Source organism: Amblyomma maculatum, chromosome 4 (assembly GCF_055883805.1).
Source record: "Amblyomma maculatum isolate TAMU_Amacu chromosome 4, ASM5588380v1, whole genome shotgun sequence".
In the NCBI taxonomy this organism is placed as follows: Eukaryota; Metazoa; Arthropoda; class Arachnida; order Ixodida; family Ixodidae; genus Amblyomma; species Amblyomma maculatum.
The window spans coordinates 15,190,922-15,205,881 of NC_139347.1; the positions used below are offsets into that span (position 1 = coordinate 15,190,922).

A 14,960-nucleotide genomic window follows, 5' to 3' on the forward strand; every position below is an offset into this window, starting at 1 on the left:
GCTCCCCACATCAATTGTCCAGTGAGGAAATAGTATGCTAGATGGGCACAGCCCCGTGGGTTGGCCTCAGCCTCTTGCCCAGGGCCCTGGTAGCAATACAAATTACATTAAACAAGGAGTACAGCAACACTTTCTCCGGTGAGGGTATCGAACCCTCTACTGTCGGGAGGCTCTATTCCCACTTGCCTCCGGCACACCACCGCCCATCCACGCTGCCGCTGTTGGTTAAATACGTTCTACAGATGCACTGCCAGTCTGCCATGCGCCACCCATGCTTGACTTCTAAAAGCAACTGCATGGAAAGGGAAAGACCACCCACCCGCTATGCCGAAAACCCGGAACATGAGGAAAGGGAAGCTTCTGGATTCTACGCTCAGAACAATGCCAGAGTCAAATCCTGAGTGCTTCCCCTGGCGCTCTTTGTCGCATCCGCGGACAAGATAAGTGAGACTGCCTTTCACACTGCACAAAGTCACCGTGGGGGGAAAAAAAAAAGAAAAAGACGGTTTAAGTGTCATTTGGGTGCTCATTACTGGCCAGCCCGAAGAGTGCCATATGTGCGACCACCCAGCAGCTTTGTCCGCTGTGCCTCTCCTCATCGATGGCCTTCCGGTTAAGAGGGTCCCGGAAAGCTGGCGACAACGGTGCAGTTGGCCTCCCCCACACATGGCGCGCATGTAGAAGAGAGGCTGCGTCCACAATACAAGAAGCAAAGAGGCGCGTGGCGGCGACATGTAAAGACGCGCTCCTGGAAGTGATCAGTCTCTAGCGGCGGCTCGAGACTCAAGGTGAAGATTGGATTTTCTCGAAAGCTCATTATTGGGTTTAAAGTGCCGAACTGCCAACCCCACAGTGCTAATCTACTATATAGAGGATGGCAAAAAATACTGAGATTCGCTGAAAAATACTAAAATTTTTTTTATAACTCAAAATCTCTTTTGAATGATGGAAAACAGAGCAGTCTAAACCAGAGTTCCGAAAAGTCACGTAAACAACTTCAGAAAGATGTATTTGAAGTGAAAGGTTGGGAAAGTGCTGAGGAGGTTACTGCTTTTGCCTTCCGCAGGAAGTCCTTGTCGAACACCTGATTGTGACAAACTCCAGACTTCTTGCATTTGACAATTAACCATTGTTCTAGGCCCTTTTTTGACATGGAGGAGCAAAACCTGGTGCATGTCTTCTTGACTTTGCTAAACACTCTTTCACACTCTGCGTTACTGCATGGAAGAGTAAGAATGCCTAACATAACTTCTGAGAGCTTATCATACTTGAAAGTATGCTCAATGTTCTAGATACCGGCAGCAGAGTGCTTTGCTCGTCTATGCACTCCTGACTCTTCTACTAGATAAGAAAAGCCGTGAAGAGACACTCGGCTTGAATAGTGGCTTGGTCCACTTCAGAATTAAAATATCCACTAATCTTCTCGTTGGTGTCAATGATACTTGCCGAATCCTTATTTTTCTTTGTACCGAGATGGAGCAGAATTTCCCCGACGACCGGCATCGCAATATTCACATCAAGCGGCAGTAGGTGCAGAAAGTGTATCTTTCGCCTTTGCTATATTTTTGTATGCACAAAAAAATCCGTCGAATATTTGGGCATGAACGCTTTAAAGTATTTCTTGTAGATATCTCACAATCTCACCCGCAGCAACTAAGCTGCCAACACAGTAAGCTAACTAACAGCTTGATAGCCTCGGCTAGCCGAAAAGTCAACAATTGCGATGATGATTTAGCCGTGCTTTATTGAACGGGCATGATCTAATTAGAGTAGAGGCACCGACAAGTGATGTGGCAAACAAATAAGATGCGCCGCGGAGTACACAGCCCGCCATGAGACGGCGCACGCACCACAAAACCAGCTGGGTTTGCATTTTCGCATGTCTACTCGGTGTAACCCTATCACCTTTTTTTAGCGAACACACAAATCAAGAAAAATCGTAAAATGAGAGTGGGCACTATGATACTCATAAAAAAGCACTGAAAATCAGGCACTTTACGATAAAATTGTAAAACTTGGCAGGGATGAAAGTGGATATTAAGCCAGTTTTTAAAAAGTGTGCTCTAGACAAAAGAATCCGAACAAAGGGCTTTATGAATAATGCACATTTACCTAGTTTGAAGTTTCATTGCAGCATTACAGTTGATTTATTTGAAAGTGCAGGTTCTTTTGGCAGTTGCTTTATTTTCTTGGATGGTTTGCCAATCAGACTGCTTGCACAAGCCTCCTTTTACATAGGCACAAAAACTTTGTGACCTTTGCAATTGGCAATTTTGTCCTCCCCCCATTTTTTTTCTTTCTGCAGTTCAGTTTAGATAAAGAAGCTGGAGACAGAGGCATCTACCATCGCTACTGCATGGAACGAGCGGCTTGCCACAGTGCTCACATTTTTGCCACAGTCTCTGATGTGACAGGAATGGAGGCGGAACACTTGCTCAAAAGGAAACCAGGCAAGCATCAGCTCATGCATCAACTAGTAGCACATACTGAAAAATGTTTGCCTCAGTGTAGTGCGTCTGCTTTCGACCACTGGCTTGCAAACAAATACTGCCTCAAATTCAGGCACATTGTGCACCTGCAAAACTGGTAAAAACAGCTGATATTCTGCCTTCTTTGTCTTAAGTTTTCATGTTTCACTGCGGCTGTTGCAAGTTTATTCCAGGTAGATTGAAGTTTTTAGATTTTTTATAATGTTTGCAAAAATGCTGGTGTGACACTAGTATACTTTAAGCAAGGACATCAGTTATATTAGCTTTGGTGTTTAATAACCTTGTGAATAGCCGTTTTTTTTTTTTTAAGTCATTTTAAGCCTTTTTTTTTTTTCTAGCATTAGGAGTATGCATGAACTATGGAGAACTCAATGGCAGACTAGTGCAATTATGATTCTGAAACTCCATGACAAAATCAAATCTGTCATGTCTATTCTGCTTTGAGAATGTAGCAAATGCTAAAGAAAAGACCATGGATGCTGTTTATATACAATACATATTATATAACTAGATGTTTGCGAATATTTGAAATTCATCATACAATTCTAATGACTTGTATTTGAGAAACGGATACTCGGAATTTTCCGAAGATTCGAAAAGTACTGAATACACTGAAAATTATCACATCTACTGCAGTTTCACCGCACTGTTTGACTGAGGTTAACTGTGCTGTAAAGCACCCTCTAAACACGATGGGACTGTTTTGTCAAGAAGGACCTTCCCTTTTGTGAAGAGGGCCTTCCCGACAGTGTGCGTAAAGCGAAGCACTTGACGAAACCGGGAAAAGCCTATTCTCACTTAGGTTTAATCTCAAATACAGACAACCATTGTGCAGGTGTTCATCAGATAAAATTAACATGATGCAAAGGGTTTTTCAGTTTTTTCAGACCCAGTCTATAATTCAAGCTTTCGATTAATTCGGACATTTATTTTCTGGTCCCTTGAAGGCCAAATTAATAATATTTTACTGTACTCAGCAGCAATATGACAGCTCCAGCCTGTTCCCTGCAGGTCCATTATGTACAAAAAATTGATATATGGAATTCTGTATGAAATTTATACATGTACTGCATTTTTCAGTAGGGTATACTCTTCTGCGCAATTCTACTTTAATTCTGCTGGCAAACACCACATGAATTTTGAAAAAGAAAAAAAGAAAAAGAAAAGATGAACAATGTTTGCTATCATTATTTTTTTTTTTTTCCAGTGATCGCTATTCTAAGGCATTTTTTTTCCTGTATTCATATTTGATTTGTATTCAATACTTTTTTTCAATATTCGCACACGATACGCTTTTTTCAACAAATGACATCACTGACCTTAAGTTGACAAGGCAATTGGCGCTTCTCATATGTACTGTTTGTTGCAAACGTTTACACAGGATGTCGAACCAGAACCGAACCCGAATTTTTGGCTGGGATCGGAACCGAACTGAAGCCGAATGTTTCCCGCCACCTTGGAACTCAACCCGAACCGGAACAAATCGGAGGAACTGTTCCGAACCGGTTCGCGGTACAGTTCCGAACCACTTTTGCTGGCAACTTACCTTCATAATTTTTTTTTATCGTTGCTTGTAAAATGCTCTTCTCACTTGTTTCCAAAACTCCACTGCATACCGCAAACATCACAATTATATTGAAAAATCTTCTCTTGCATAAAGGTGACAAGAACAAAGGAAAATATATTGCCACATGCATAGCACCGATCTCTGGTGTCAGGCTATCATTTCATCCCGAACACAAGTGGCCACTGCACTGCGCAATCATGCCGCTCATGGAGAAAGTTGCCTCGTTCGAGAACCATCCTAGGCAGTGAAATAATAGCATATAATTTTTAAGTTGAGTTACATATATAGATAAATAAATATATAACCATGCATAACTTAAAACAAAATGAGGAATCTGCTAGAAAGGATGTCATGCAAATCATTGCATTTTCTTATTGTTCGACGACGTCGCAATGGGTCACATGGCACGTACATAGCAACTATATGCGATGCGACACTAGAAGATGCAATTTCGGTGATACAGACTTCGGAATGATAAGCCGAGGCTGATGGTGGGAAGGCCGCCTTGGGCAGTAATTGACCGGTCAGTCCTTGAGTTGTATCTGAACTGAGCACAAAGGTGGTTCCATAAGTCGATTTCCCCTTTTGTCTTCTCTTCCTTTTGCCCCTAACGATGACTGCTTGTTTTATTTCCCTTGGCAAAGGCAAGTTAAACTATGCCAGGAATGAAGCTGCGATGTTCAAATATGAAGACGGGGTGGAGCAAGGAACTGAGTGGAATTATTGGTAGGAGTATTAATTCACAAGCTCTATTTGGTGTGCCACCGTTTCAGCCTGTACAACTATGGTGTCGGCAAAAAGGATGCGTTTCATCGCTTTATCTACCGTCATTAATGTGAATACCTAAAAGGTGTAACTCTAAGTGAGAAGTGTACTATTGAGAGAAAACGTAACTAATTAGTAACCTGGTGTACGGGTTGCACGGTCACAAGGGAGGTCGGGACAAAAACCTCGGGAGAAGGACGAGGTCAAGTGGACCGAAGGAACTGCTGTAAGGAGAAAAATACAGAGGAGGAAATGGCAGTAATTGTGCAAATTGTGCAATCTGTGACTGCAGCGCAAGAAACTGGAAAAAAAAAAAAAAAAAAGCTGGTGAGGCGGTGGGAAGACGAAAATGAGCTCTGATGAAAGAAGATTGGCATGGCATACAAAATGTGGTAACCGCCTTTGCGCCAGCTCAAAAGCCACTGTGAACTACAAAGGGAACAACTAACAGTAGGTGATTTCTATGGTACCTAGTTGAATGTCACATACTGTTGTCCAATATTGACATCTTGATAGCAACATAGCAGTCGCATGAGAAGATTTTGTTAAGGAGTGATCTGTTTTGTCTAGCCATTTTTAATCCCTCAATAACACATTACGTTAACCAGCCAGGAAAGGTGCCAAGCAAAACGGCATTTGGTCACCACATGGAAGTGGATCGCTGGCAGCAATCAATTACTGCTACAGGTGGCAGCAGAATCTCCCTTTAAGGGATTACGAGCTGAGGATGGGCTTGAAGCATTATTTATGGAAAATGAAGACTGCCTGCAAGGACTCGGGGACAGCGGCAGTTCTCTCCAAATTGAAGAAGTACAGAGCCTGGTCGACGCATTTGAAAAGGTGCCCAGTGTAGGCAAAGACTCAAGTGTTTTGGAATTTGGGAGAAGTCGCGGCACCCAGAACTGTATTCACTAGCTACAGTAGCGCTTGCTGTGTCATCTGCACAAGTCTGCATCGAGAGAGCATTTTCTGGACTAAAGCATATCCTTTCTTGTCACCGAACCCAGATACCTTCAAAAACTGTTGACAACGTCCTCTTTCTTCAGTCTTTCTAAGGTGTCAAATAAAGTCTGCAGCATTTACTGAGCACATAATACAACATTTGCGAGCAGCCATGATACCATGTCATGATTGTTGTAAATTATTCGACTAAACATACCAGTCTAGGCTCAAAGTGGTTCAGAAAAAGGCATATAGGGCGCCTATGCAGGCAACCATGACGTGCAACAAGACAATGGTCGCATCGCGTTGCGGCCACAGGAGCGAGACAATTATTCTGGTTCTACCCAATACGTGGCGGAGGGGTCTTTTGTCAGCGCCTTTCGGGTCACAACACTCGGGTGCCTTGTGTTTCACCCTCATAGAAATGCGAAATGCAAAGGTGTTAGCGACTCTGCATGGTGTGCGATATATACTCGCACATATGGTATGGTATACACATAGTGCTTGGTTTGCCCTTGATCTGATTTCAAAGTCCTTTAGTGGGAACCGGACGAGACACTGTTGTACATGTAGTAGTAGAGGCTAGCTCTAAAATAAAATTCATACGAAATTTTGTGCACCTGAAAGGTGCAGCATGAATCATTGTTTTCATTTAACTTTCAGCTGTGACAGCTTTAATTGGTTATGTGCCTATGAAAAAAATCATTTTTTTCCCATCCTGCTATAATCGTTGGTCATTCATCATAAACATACTGAGGTCTGTACAACCAAGCTGATCTTGACACATCTGACGACAAAACCAATAGACTGACTGCTACCTTGTGAAGCGGTGGCCTTGTGGAAGTGCATCCGCCTCGCATTCAGGAGGTACCAGGTTCGATCCCTGGTGCCGCCGGGTGCCCGCCGGGTGCCCACCGGTTTCTAATGGGTACAAGATTTCCTTGGCATGGTGCTCTACTCTTCTGGGGTGAAATGCTTAGGAAAGGGGTTCATGGATGAAAAATGTTGGTTCAGAAAAAAAAAAAAAAAGACCATATATGGGCTTCTGCTGCATGAGGCGGACTTATGGTTGTCCAATGGCGAAATGGATCACTGTCCCATTGGTGCAGCTGGCTTGGGAAAGGGGTCATAGGTCCCCAATAGTTGCACTGATGGGACAGCGATCTGTTCTGCCATCGGACAACAATAAGTCCGTTAAGTTTTCCTCGTGCGGCAAAACCCCATTATGTGGCTTTTTCTTTTTTTTTGAACTAACATTTTTGCTCCATGGCCCCTTTTTCTCAAGCATTTCACCCCAGAAGAGCCGAGCACCAAGCCGGGAGAAATTTTGTACCCATTAGAAACCGGTGGGTACCCGGCGGCACCAGGGATCGAACCTGGTACCTCCTGAATGCGAGGCGGATGCACTTCCACAAGGCCACTGCTTCGGTCCTTAGATTCAGCCCTGTGTATAAATTTTCAGCTTCTATTATTTACTGGAACAGGAAAGAAAACTCAGTATTAAGAAAGTGGAGTAAAAAAAAATATGCCCGAAGTTTTTTTTTTTTTCTTTTTTTTTCTTTCCTGTACCCATTTGAACTGGTTCGGGCAAGGTAAAATTTGTTCGAACCGAAACGAAATGTGTCTCTGGAGCCGAAACCGCACCTAAAAGGCGTAAACCCGAATCCATACTAAACCCCCAAAATTCTGGTTCACACACTGCGTTTACAATCCACCAAGAGGCATAAATTCATACAGCGTAGTGGACTGTGAACTTTTGCAATAGACAGTACACGGTGTCATCATGGGAATAATGTTGGCATTTCTAGTATTAAAAAGCAACTAATGTGCAGCTTCAAAAAGCTCCCTGTTTTCCTAAGGTAACTCATGAGCACAAGCACTAGACGATCCACGGAGAAAAGACAAGGACGATCTTCATGGATCTGCTCATCAGTTACCTTAGGAAAATCATGAACCAACAAGCCCCAGCTGAAGCACTGCAGTGAAGCAATAGAGGGAAAATGTCCATTGTACCGATGTAGTCTTTGTCAGAAACGTGTAGCCCTAGAGGTATGCTTCTGAGCCTAGTAACGGGACTCATTGCACATCTCCAGCATTCGTAATCTCGGCAGTGACGAGCAATCTCATCCTCATCCTTCGTGTTTTCCAAGAGTCCTATTAGAGGGCTTAGAACCAAACCCCTTGGACAGATGGCCAAATCTATCATTTGCTGTGATTCACTCCGCTGTGCTTGTCTGTGGAAGCACCCGCATATGAACATTGTTTCTAGCTCCCAGCAACCCTGGTTGGGATGTCAGTTTATTTTTTCACACCATACCACACACGTGCTCTTGACAAGCCCGATACAGTGTGTGATGCATTTAATGAAGTGTGCTCAAACTTCGGAACTTAATTTCTCTTTATTGCCCCTCTCTCCAAGATGCCATCGTGCCAAATGGGCTCAATGTCAAAAAGTTCAGCGCACTGCACGAGTTTCAAAACATGCACGCTATAGCGAAGGAGAAGATACATGACTTTGTTAGGGGCCACTTTTATGGGTGAGCACCTCTTCTGCCATAAACCGAAATGTCTCCTGAGAGCGCAGTAAAAAAATAATCATGTATGGGACGTTTCAGGCACTATGACTTTGACCTGGACAAAACTCTCTACTGCTTTATCGCGGGACGATATGAGTTTTCCAACAAGGGAGCGGACATGTTCATAGAGTCCTTGGCACGTCTCAACCATTACTTGAAGGTGAGTTACCTGCAGTACAGGTTCTGTACTTTCTGCAACATGTGTGGTATTCTGCAAGAATGTTCTCTTCTTTCAGATTCAAGTGTGCTCATTAATAATAATTTCTGTGCATATACTAGGATGTTTCAAGTCAAAGTGTACTGGGGCAGGCTTGTCCCTTCTAAATTATAAATTCATTTGCCTATAATGATGAGTTATATTGCAGTCCACTTAGCGATGTATTATTTCAGTCTATTTAGTTTAAGGATGCACTTGTGTTCTTGTCTGGTTTGTCAGGCAAAAAGGAAAATTGCTGTCTGCAAACCCAGTCAGTGACAGAAAACCATGCCGAGCAAACTGATGGGTTAGTTTTGTCACGTGTTTGGAGCAGGGAAAAAGAACAGCTCACCATAAGAGAGCAGAAGCAGGGTTGGTTATTCGGCTATTTCTGAAAGATGGTGACAGTAATCCGAGTGACAGATCAAGCATGCTTTTGTTTTGCTGGTTCTAAAAGGACACTGCGGCGGTTTTTAAATGTGCTAATACTCTGGATTTTCGAAGTAGATTATTTGTTGATCACGTCTGTGAAGTGATTTTTTTCGATTATGCATTAGGCACCGGCGCAACTGCCGATTGGAAGCGCGCAATTCAAATTGCCCACGCCACGCGCGACTGCACCAGAGGAGGAAAGCAGACTGAAAAATCTCTCTTCTCTGTTCGCTGTGATGTCACTTTGAAGAGCCGGAGGCATTCAGAGCCACCCGAGGGCGCTTTCGGCGTGCGCTGTTCCTCGTCTTGCGTGCGTTGCGTACATACTAAACATGTCAACTTATTGTTGTGCGCCTGATACAACACAGCTCTGCATGTGTTTTTATGCACGAACAGCTGTGGGCACGATGCTGTCGTCTTTCATCGTTTCTCTCAAAAGCTCGCGGCGCAGTGTGGCGCTGCTGATAAGGGAAATAAATTCAAGCCAGCCAAAGCAAACATTCTACTCGAATCATTTTCGTGACTGACTACGTGCAGTTTGGTCCTAATGCAATTTCTTACGGTTTTGTCAAAAAGGCATGGCTGTACCATGACGCGGTTCCTTCTATGTCCTTGCACAAAATAGTCATGCCACTTACTATTCCCTAGAACCACGTTTAGGGAGAAAATGGTTGCACTTCTGATTGTAGTTCCATTACTTTCTGACTATTTAGGTCTCATTTGGATGTGAATCAACGTGTCTCTTCACGGAGTGCAATCTCGCGATGGGATGGGCAGACAGCTTCGTCGCGTGGTTGTACTTGCGTATCTCCTTTCTTTTTTTCTGCGCAAAGGTATGCGCAACGGCTTGTGTGCTAAACAACAATCGGACAACTCCAGCAGCATGTGCTGATGAACCTTTGCAAACGAGCAGATGATAAAGAAGAGCTCACCGTTGTGTCCCAACTAGGTTGTGGCGGCTTTGCGAGATCCTTTCTAGCACGCAGCATGCCTGATATGTTCGTGGAACCCATACGGGAGCATTATTAGAAGATAAGGCATGTACCGCTCAGCTGAGTATGGGCGCATTCAGGTATGGAGCGCACTGAGCGAGATTTCCTTCGTTGAGTCAAGCAAGCAATCACTGAAGTTGTCAATATACGGCCTCGTGATTTTGCACCCATTGGTGCCTTGTCATTTTACATAGTGCTGTGTTGTTTGGGGATGCAAATTAAATTAGAACTGGAACTGACGAGGCTAAAAAAAGGGAAAGGTTCTCTACATCGGCTAATGTCCCATGATTCAAGCAGCATTCTGCACATATTTGACTTTTCTTCCAGCACATTAGCTCCGTCAATGCCTCGCATGCATCGCAGAGCTCGGCAACCGCGTTTCTCTTACTGTTCATTTCTCTGGTGACAGCTGTGTACTGCTTCACCCTTTCCATAAAATTCTTTGTTCCCCCTAGGTACTACCACTGGCACTCAAAGCAGGATTTGGTACATTATGCCTTGGGCCCTTTTTTCACAACAATGACTTTTCAGGCTGGACGGGAGGTCTGAGACAAAGGTAGTCGGCTAGTGCATTGTTCGCTGCCCTTCCTTCCCAGAAATATGCACGCTGAGGTTTCGCTGAGGGCCATGTAGTTTCTGCTAATAATGACATACACTTTTCAAAATGCCTTACTCTAAATCACAGCAAGTTTTTATGCAAAGCCTACGCTTCCCACAACGAAAGTGCTGATCGTTTGTGGGCACATCTAGTATGAATACATGTGGTGAAAAACCTGATGGTTATTTGAGTGGAAATGGCATGCCATAATGACTTTTACAAAGCTGCAGAGAGCTGCGATCGCACGCGGCACACCGACGGAGCCGCATCGGCAGTTTCCCCGGTTCTCAAAATGTTGTTCTCGACGCCTTGGCCAATCACAGACTGCGGCGTGACCCGCGGTGAGCCCCATCAAGCGGGCTACATATTTCTGCCGAAAGAAGGCTTTTTCTGCTCTTTTCTAATTTCAACCTGATATTCGTGTTTGTGGCATGAAAAACTGGGTTTCTGCTGAAAGCCCGATTTCTGGAAAAACTGCCGCAGTGTCCCTTTAAAGACAGGCAACTTTTATTCACAGGTGTGTGAATATAGACATTTTTGAAATACGAACTGAATATGAATATAGGGGAAAAAAATGCCCTCGTGTATCGAATATTTGATCTGTGAAAAAAAAAAAAAAGAAATTGACAATAAAAAACGGCAAACATTGTTTTATAGAGGATTCCGTATATACTGATTTATTGTACAAGAAGGATCTCCATGAAACTGGACGAAACTGCCATACTGCTGCTGAATGCAGTAAACTTGGTTTAATTCAGCCTTCAAGGAACGAGCAGAACAAAATTTCGAATTAGTTGAAAGCTTGAATTAACAAATGAGCCTGAAAAAATGTGCTCAAAACTGTTTCATCACCGTAATTTTATCTGATCAACACCTACCTGCACAATGGTTTTTTTCATATGTGATAGCTAGCTGCCAGCTTGCATGTGCAGAGTTATGTCGGCTTGAACAGTGTATCTTCTCGTGCAGACAGTGCGCATTTTTAATCACATTTTTGTTTTCCTCTTCCTCAACAGACTTCAGGAAGCGAGGTTACAGTGGTTGCTTTTCTCATCTTCCCTGCAAAAACGAACAACTTCAATGTCGAGTCATTGCGAGGCCAGGCAATCTCAAAGCAGCTTCGTGACACAGTGCAGCAAATGCAGTCCACCATTGGGAAGCGGATGTTCGAAATTTGCCTATCGTAAGCACACCACCTCCCTTTTTGTCACTGGCAACTAACCATTGTAGCATGCAAACAATGTTAGCATCGCACCACTCCTTATGCTATCATATCATTGTTTTGGCAGATATTTTGTTTTACTGTCAGCACAGAAAGCTAATATGTACGTGCTGCCATGTTCAGCATGGCAGTATGATATGCATACACAAATAATCAAAGGTGGAACATTTTTGATTTAATGGAAATTGTGTTGTGTTGATTGGCGTGATAGTACTTTTATGATTTGCAGACATGCAATACTGGAGCAGAACTCCTCTGCAGTAAAGTTGCTTGGACCAACCAAAAACCTTTACTGTAATGGTGTCTGCACTGTGCAGCGTTTGTGCTGGCATGGTTCCAAGAATGCTAGTTATTACTTTGACTATTCTTACTTTAATGCATAGTGTTCGCATAGAAAAGAGTCAGAAATGCGTACCACTTCGCTCCAAGTTCTATTATGTGTTCAAGTTTCATATTCAATTCTCACATGTTTATGTTATCACTTTTGTCTGAGCCTAGTAGGAGTACTTTAAATACTTGCACAAATATTACTTTGCTACAGATATTGGCAGTTCGAGTCCACATGAAAACGACTGCCCTGTAGTGAACGTGTCGTCTTCTGTGGCCCCAGTGTCATTTAAAAAGCAACAGATAAGAAGTGTGATTGACACAACTGAGCAGAGAAAAATCCTGACTGTAGTGCTGCTGTTCTTGTGCTCTGACTGTTTGCCCATCTTTTTCCCATTCCGTATTCCTCACTGCTGTTTTATAGCCCTATCTCAGCGGCCCACACAGCCTTTGTTTTAGAGTTAATGGCTAGCTTTTCATTACTGCCCCCCCCCCCCCCCCCTTTATTTTCTGCACGCCGCCTACATTGCCCATTGCCTCACAGTTAAAAGGCCTTTGAAAGGTGACTTGCATTGTTGGCCTTGTGACTGCACCATCATGTGTTTGCTGCTCTGCAGTGTCCTACACTGCGAGCATCCCGCAATGTCATAATGCCACAAGAAGAGTGTTGCCATGACCGAACGCTCGTTTCTGTAACTGTTCTTTCATTAAAGATAACTTTACTACGCCTTCACTACATGAGAATTTACTGCACCTTATTAAAAAAAAACTGTCATTGACAAGAGTGGCTGGTGAGGGGCTTTCTGTACCTGGTGATAGGTTATTCAGAGAGAAGCACAAAGGCTGCAGTGGCTGCAGCGGATAAGTAAAAACAGATTTCCACAGGGGCAAGATTCCCAAGGGTGAAGAGCTGATCTACCCAGAAGACTTGGTGCGGTTGAAACGCTGCATCTATGCCACCCAGCGCACGACGCTGCCCCCAGTTTGCACCCATAACATGCTGGACGACTCCTCTGACCCAGTCCTCTGCCACATACGGCGCTGTCAATTGTTTAACCGCAGGGAGGACCGTGTCAAGGTGAATTCACTGTTTCGCTACCTCAAACTAGTCCTACTCACAAGACAATTAACCGATAACTTCGGTGGTATGTGTCAGTCATCTTCAGAAGAAGCAAGTTATCATAAACCTGGTAATAGTACAGGCACTGCAATAGGTAATGTGTAGTTCAGGGCCATCAAGAATTCTGATGCTGTGAGGCCTGAATGTTGACTATGAAGGATGCAGTGCATAATATAAAAGGGTACAGCGGGGTGAATTGACAAAGAAAAAAAAAAATTCTTTTAATATCATGACCAAAAAATAATACACAATGTGAGGTGCAACCCATGCAGCAGTGAGTGTAGAGGAACGCCCCAAAAACTCCTTTTAAAAATGGCATTAAATTCTGTGGATCCTGGCAGCAAAAAATGGGATACACAAGCGTTTCTTTGCAAGCTGCTCCATTGCATTTTTTTTTACCCATTTTTTCACAAGGAAAATGCCTAGGTTAATAAAATGTATTCATTTCCTGATATATTGTAGGAGCTTAAAATTTTTCTGTTCGGGGCACTTTTGTAAAACACTGAAGCCAAGCTGTCGTTGCTTTGCTGTTCAGAGATTGTTTCACTGCGTATTGCTGATTTTTAAAGTTATTCCTCCTTGTTATTATGCCTTATCTTGGCAAGAATGGTTATGAAGTCTATGAGGAAGGTAAAGTTCCCCATCAAACAATTTGTCAAGGAAGACATGGGCAAGAAGCCAAATCAAGAACTGTCTAAAGGCATGCATCATCCTAGTGTGGGTACAACAGAATCCTCAATAAGGGCAATCCTGAGGCATATTCCCATGAAAACAGTCTCCCAACTGCTGTCATAAAAGTAATACAAGTGTTTCAGGGTGTGTGTGGTTGCTTGGAATTTTGGGCAAGTGTTTCAGTGAAAAGACGAACACCAATAAATCAGTGAAACAGCTAAAATGCTGCCGCTGCTCTAAAGCACTTGGTGAGGCCGACGGCATAAACATCGCCACTTGTGGTGCTGTGACTTACTGCAGTAGTCCAAATCAAGCATTAAATGGCGTTTCGGAAACAGTTTGCATAACATGCGGTAAGTTTTGCAAAATTTCTCTGCGCTGCCTTGGTAAGGAACATGATAATAAAGCAAAGCTCCACAGCACTTCAGACCCCAAGGAACGATGGAGAAATAGAGAAACCATGCAAAAGGCTTGAGGAAGGTGCCAAGAAAACAAGAAAACGTTCCTATACACTTGATGCCTAGTGAGCCATTGCTGTAAGTGTAGACACTTAAGTGCCATTTTCACAAAATGGCATTTTTGAAATTTTTTTCCCACTTCCCTTACCTTTCCTTAGAAACTCTTCATCTGACTATGCTGAAATTTTTGCGCGATTATAATGGAGTCAGTTTTCAATAGTCTGAATCTGAAACTTTAGGATTGGTATTGTGATAAATGTGAAAAGAATTAATAGGTTGAAAGTTCTATTTTACTGTTGATTACGAGTGAGAGTACTTTTTTTTTTCTGCACTGTGCAAGTAGAGACTAATTTTTTTAGGTTCAGTTTAATGCCATTAGCATGTGAAAAAGGCACATTAATTTTATAATTTAGCCTAGCTTTTTGCACTTGAAGTAGCAAAAAGAAAAACAGCGCTGCAGTAATCGAATTGCATGGCTTTATGGCCACATGCATTACTAACATAAAAATCTTCAAATTGAAATATATGACTATTGCAGATATGAAGCTGAAACAAGCAATACCCATCAACCCTACCATAACCCCTTAATACACGACAGTACTGT

General features: G+C 43.1%; 1 protein-coding gene across 1 annotated transcript in view; it reads left to right on the forward strand.

Annotated features, from left to right (window-relative positions):
- Nucleotides 1-14,960, forward strand: part of Glys (glycogen [starch] synthase) — a 35,328-nt gene that overhangs the window by 10,475 nt on the left and 9,893 nt on the right. Inside the window, exons 5-9 of the mRNA XM_084600792.1 lie at nt 2,306-2,450; nt 8,183-8,300; nt 8,379-8,499; nt 11,574-11,740; nt 12,992-13,184. Coding sequence (XP_084456918.1) covers nt 2,306-2,450; nt 8,183-8,300; nt 8,379-8,499; nt 11,574-11,740; nt 12,992-13,184 — 744 coding nt within the window. The remainder of the gene's footprint in view (nt 1-2,305; nt 2,451-8,182; nt 8,301-8,378; nt 8,500-11,573; nt 11,741-12,991; nt 13,185-14,960) is intronic.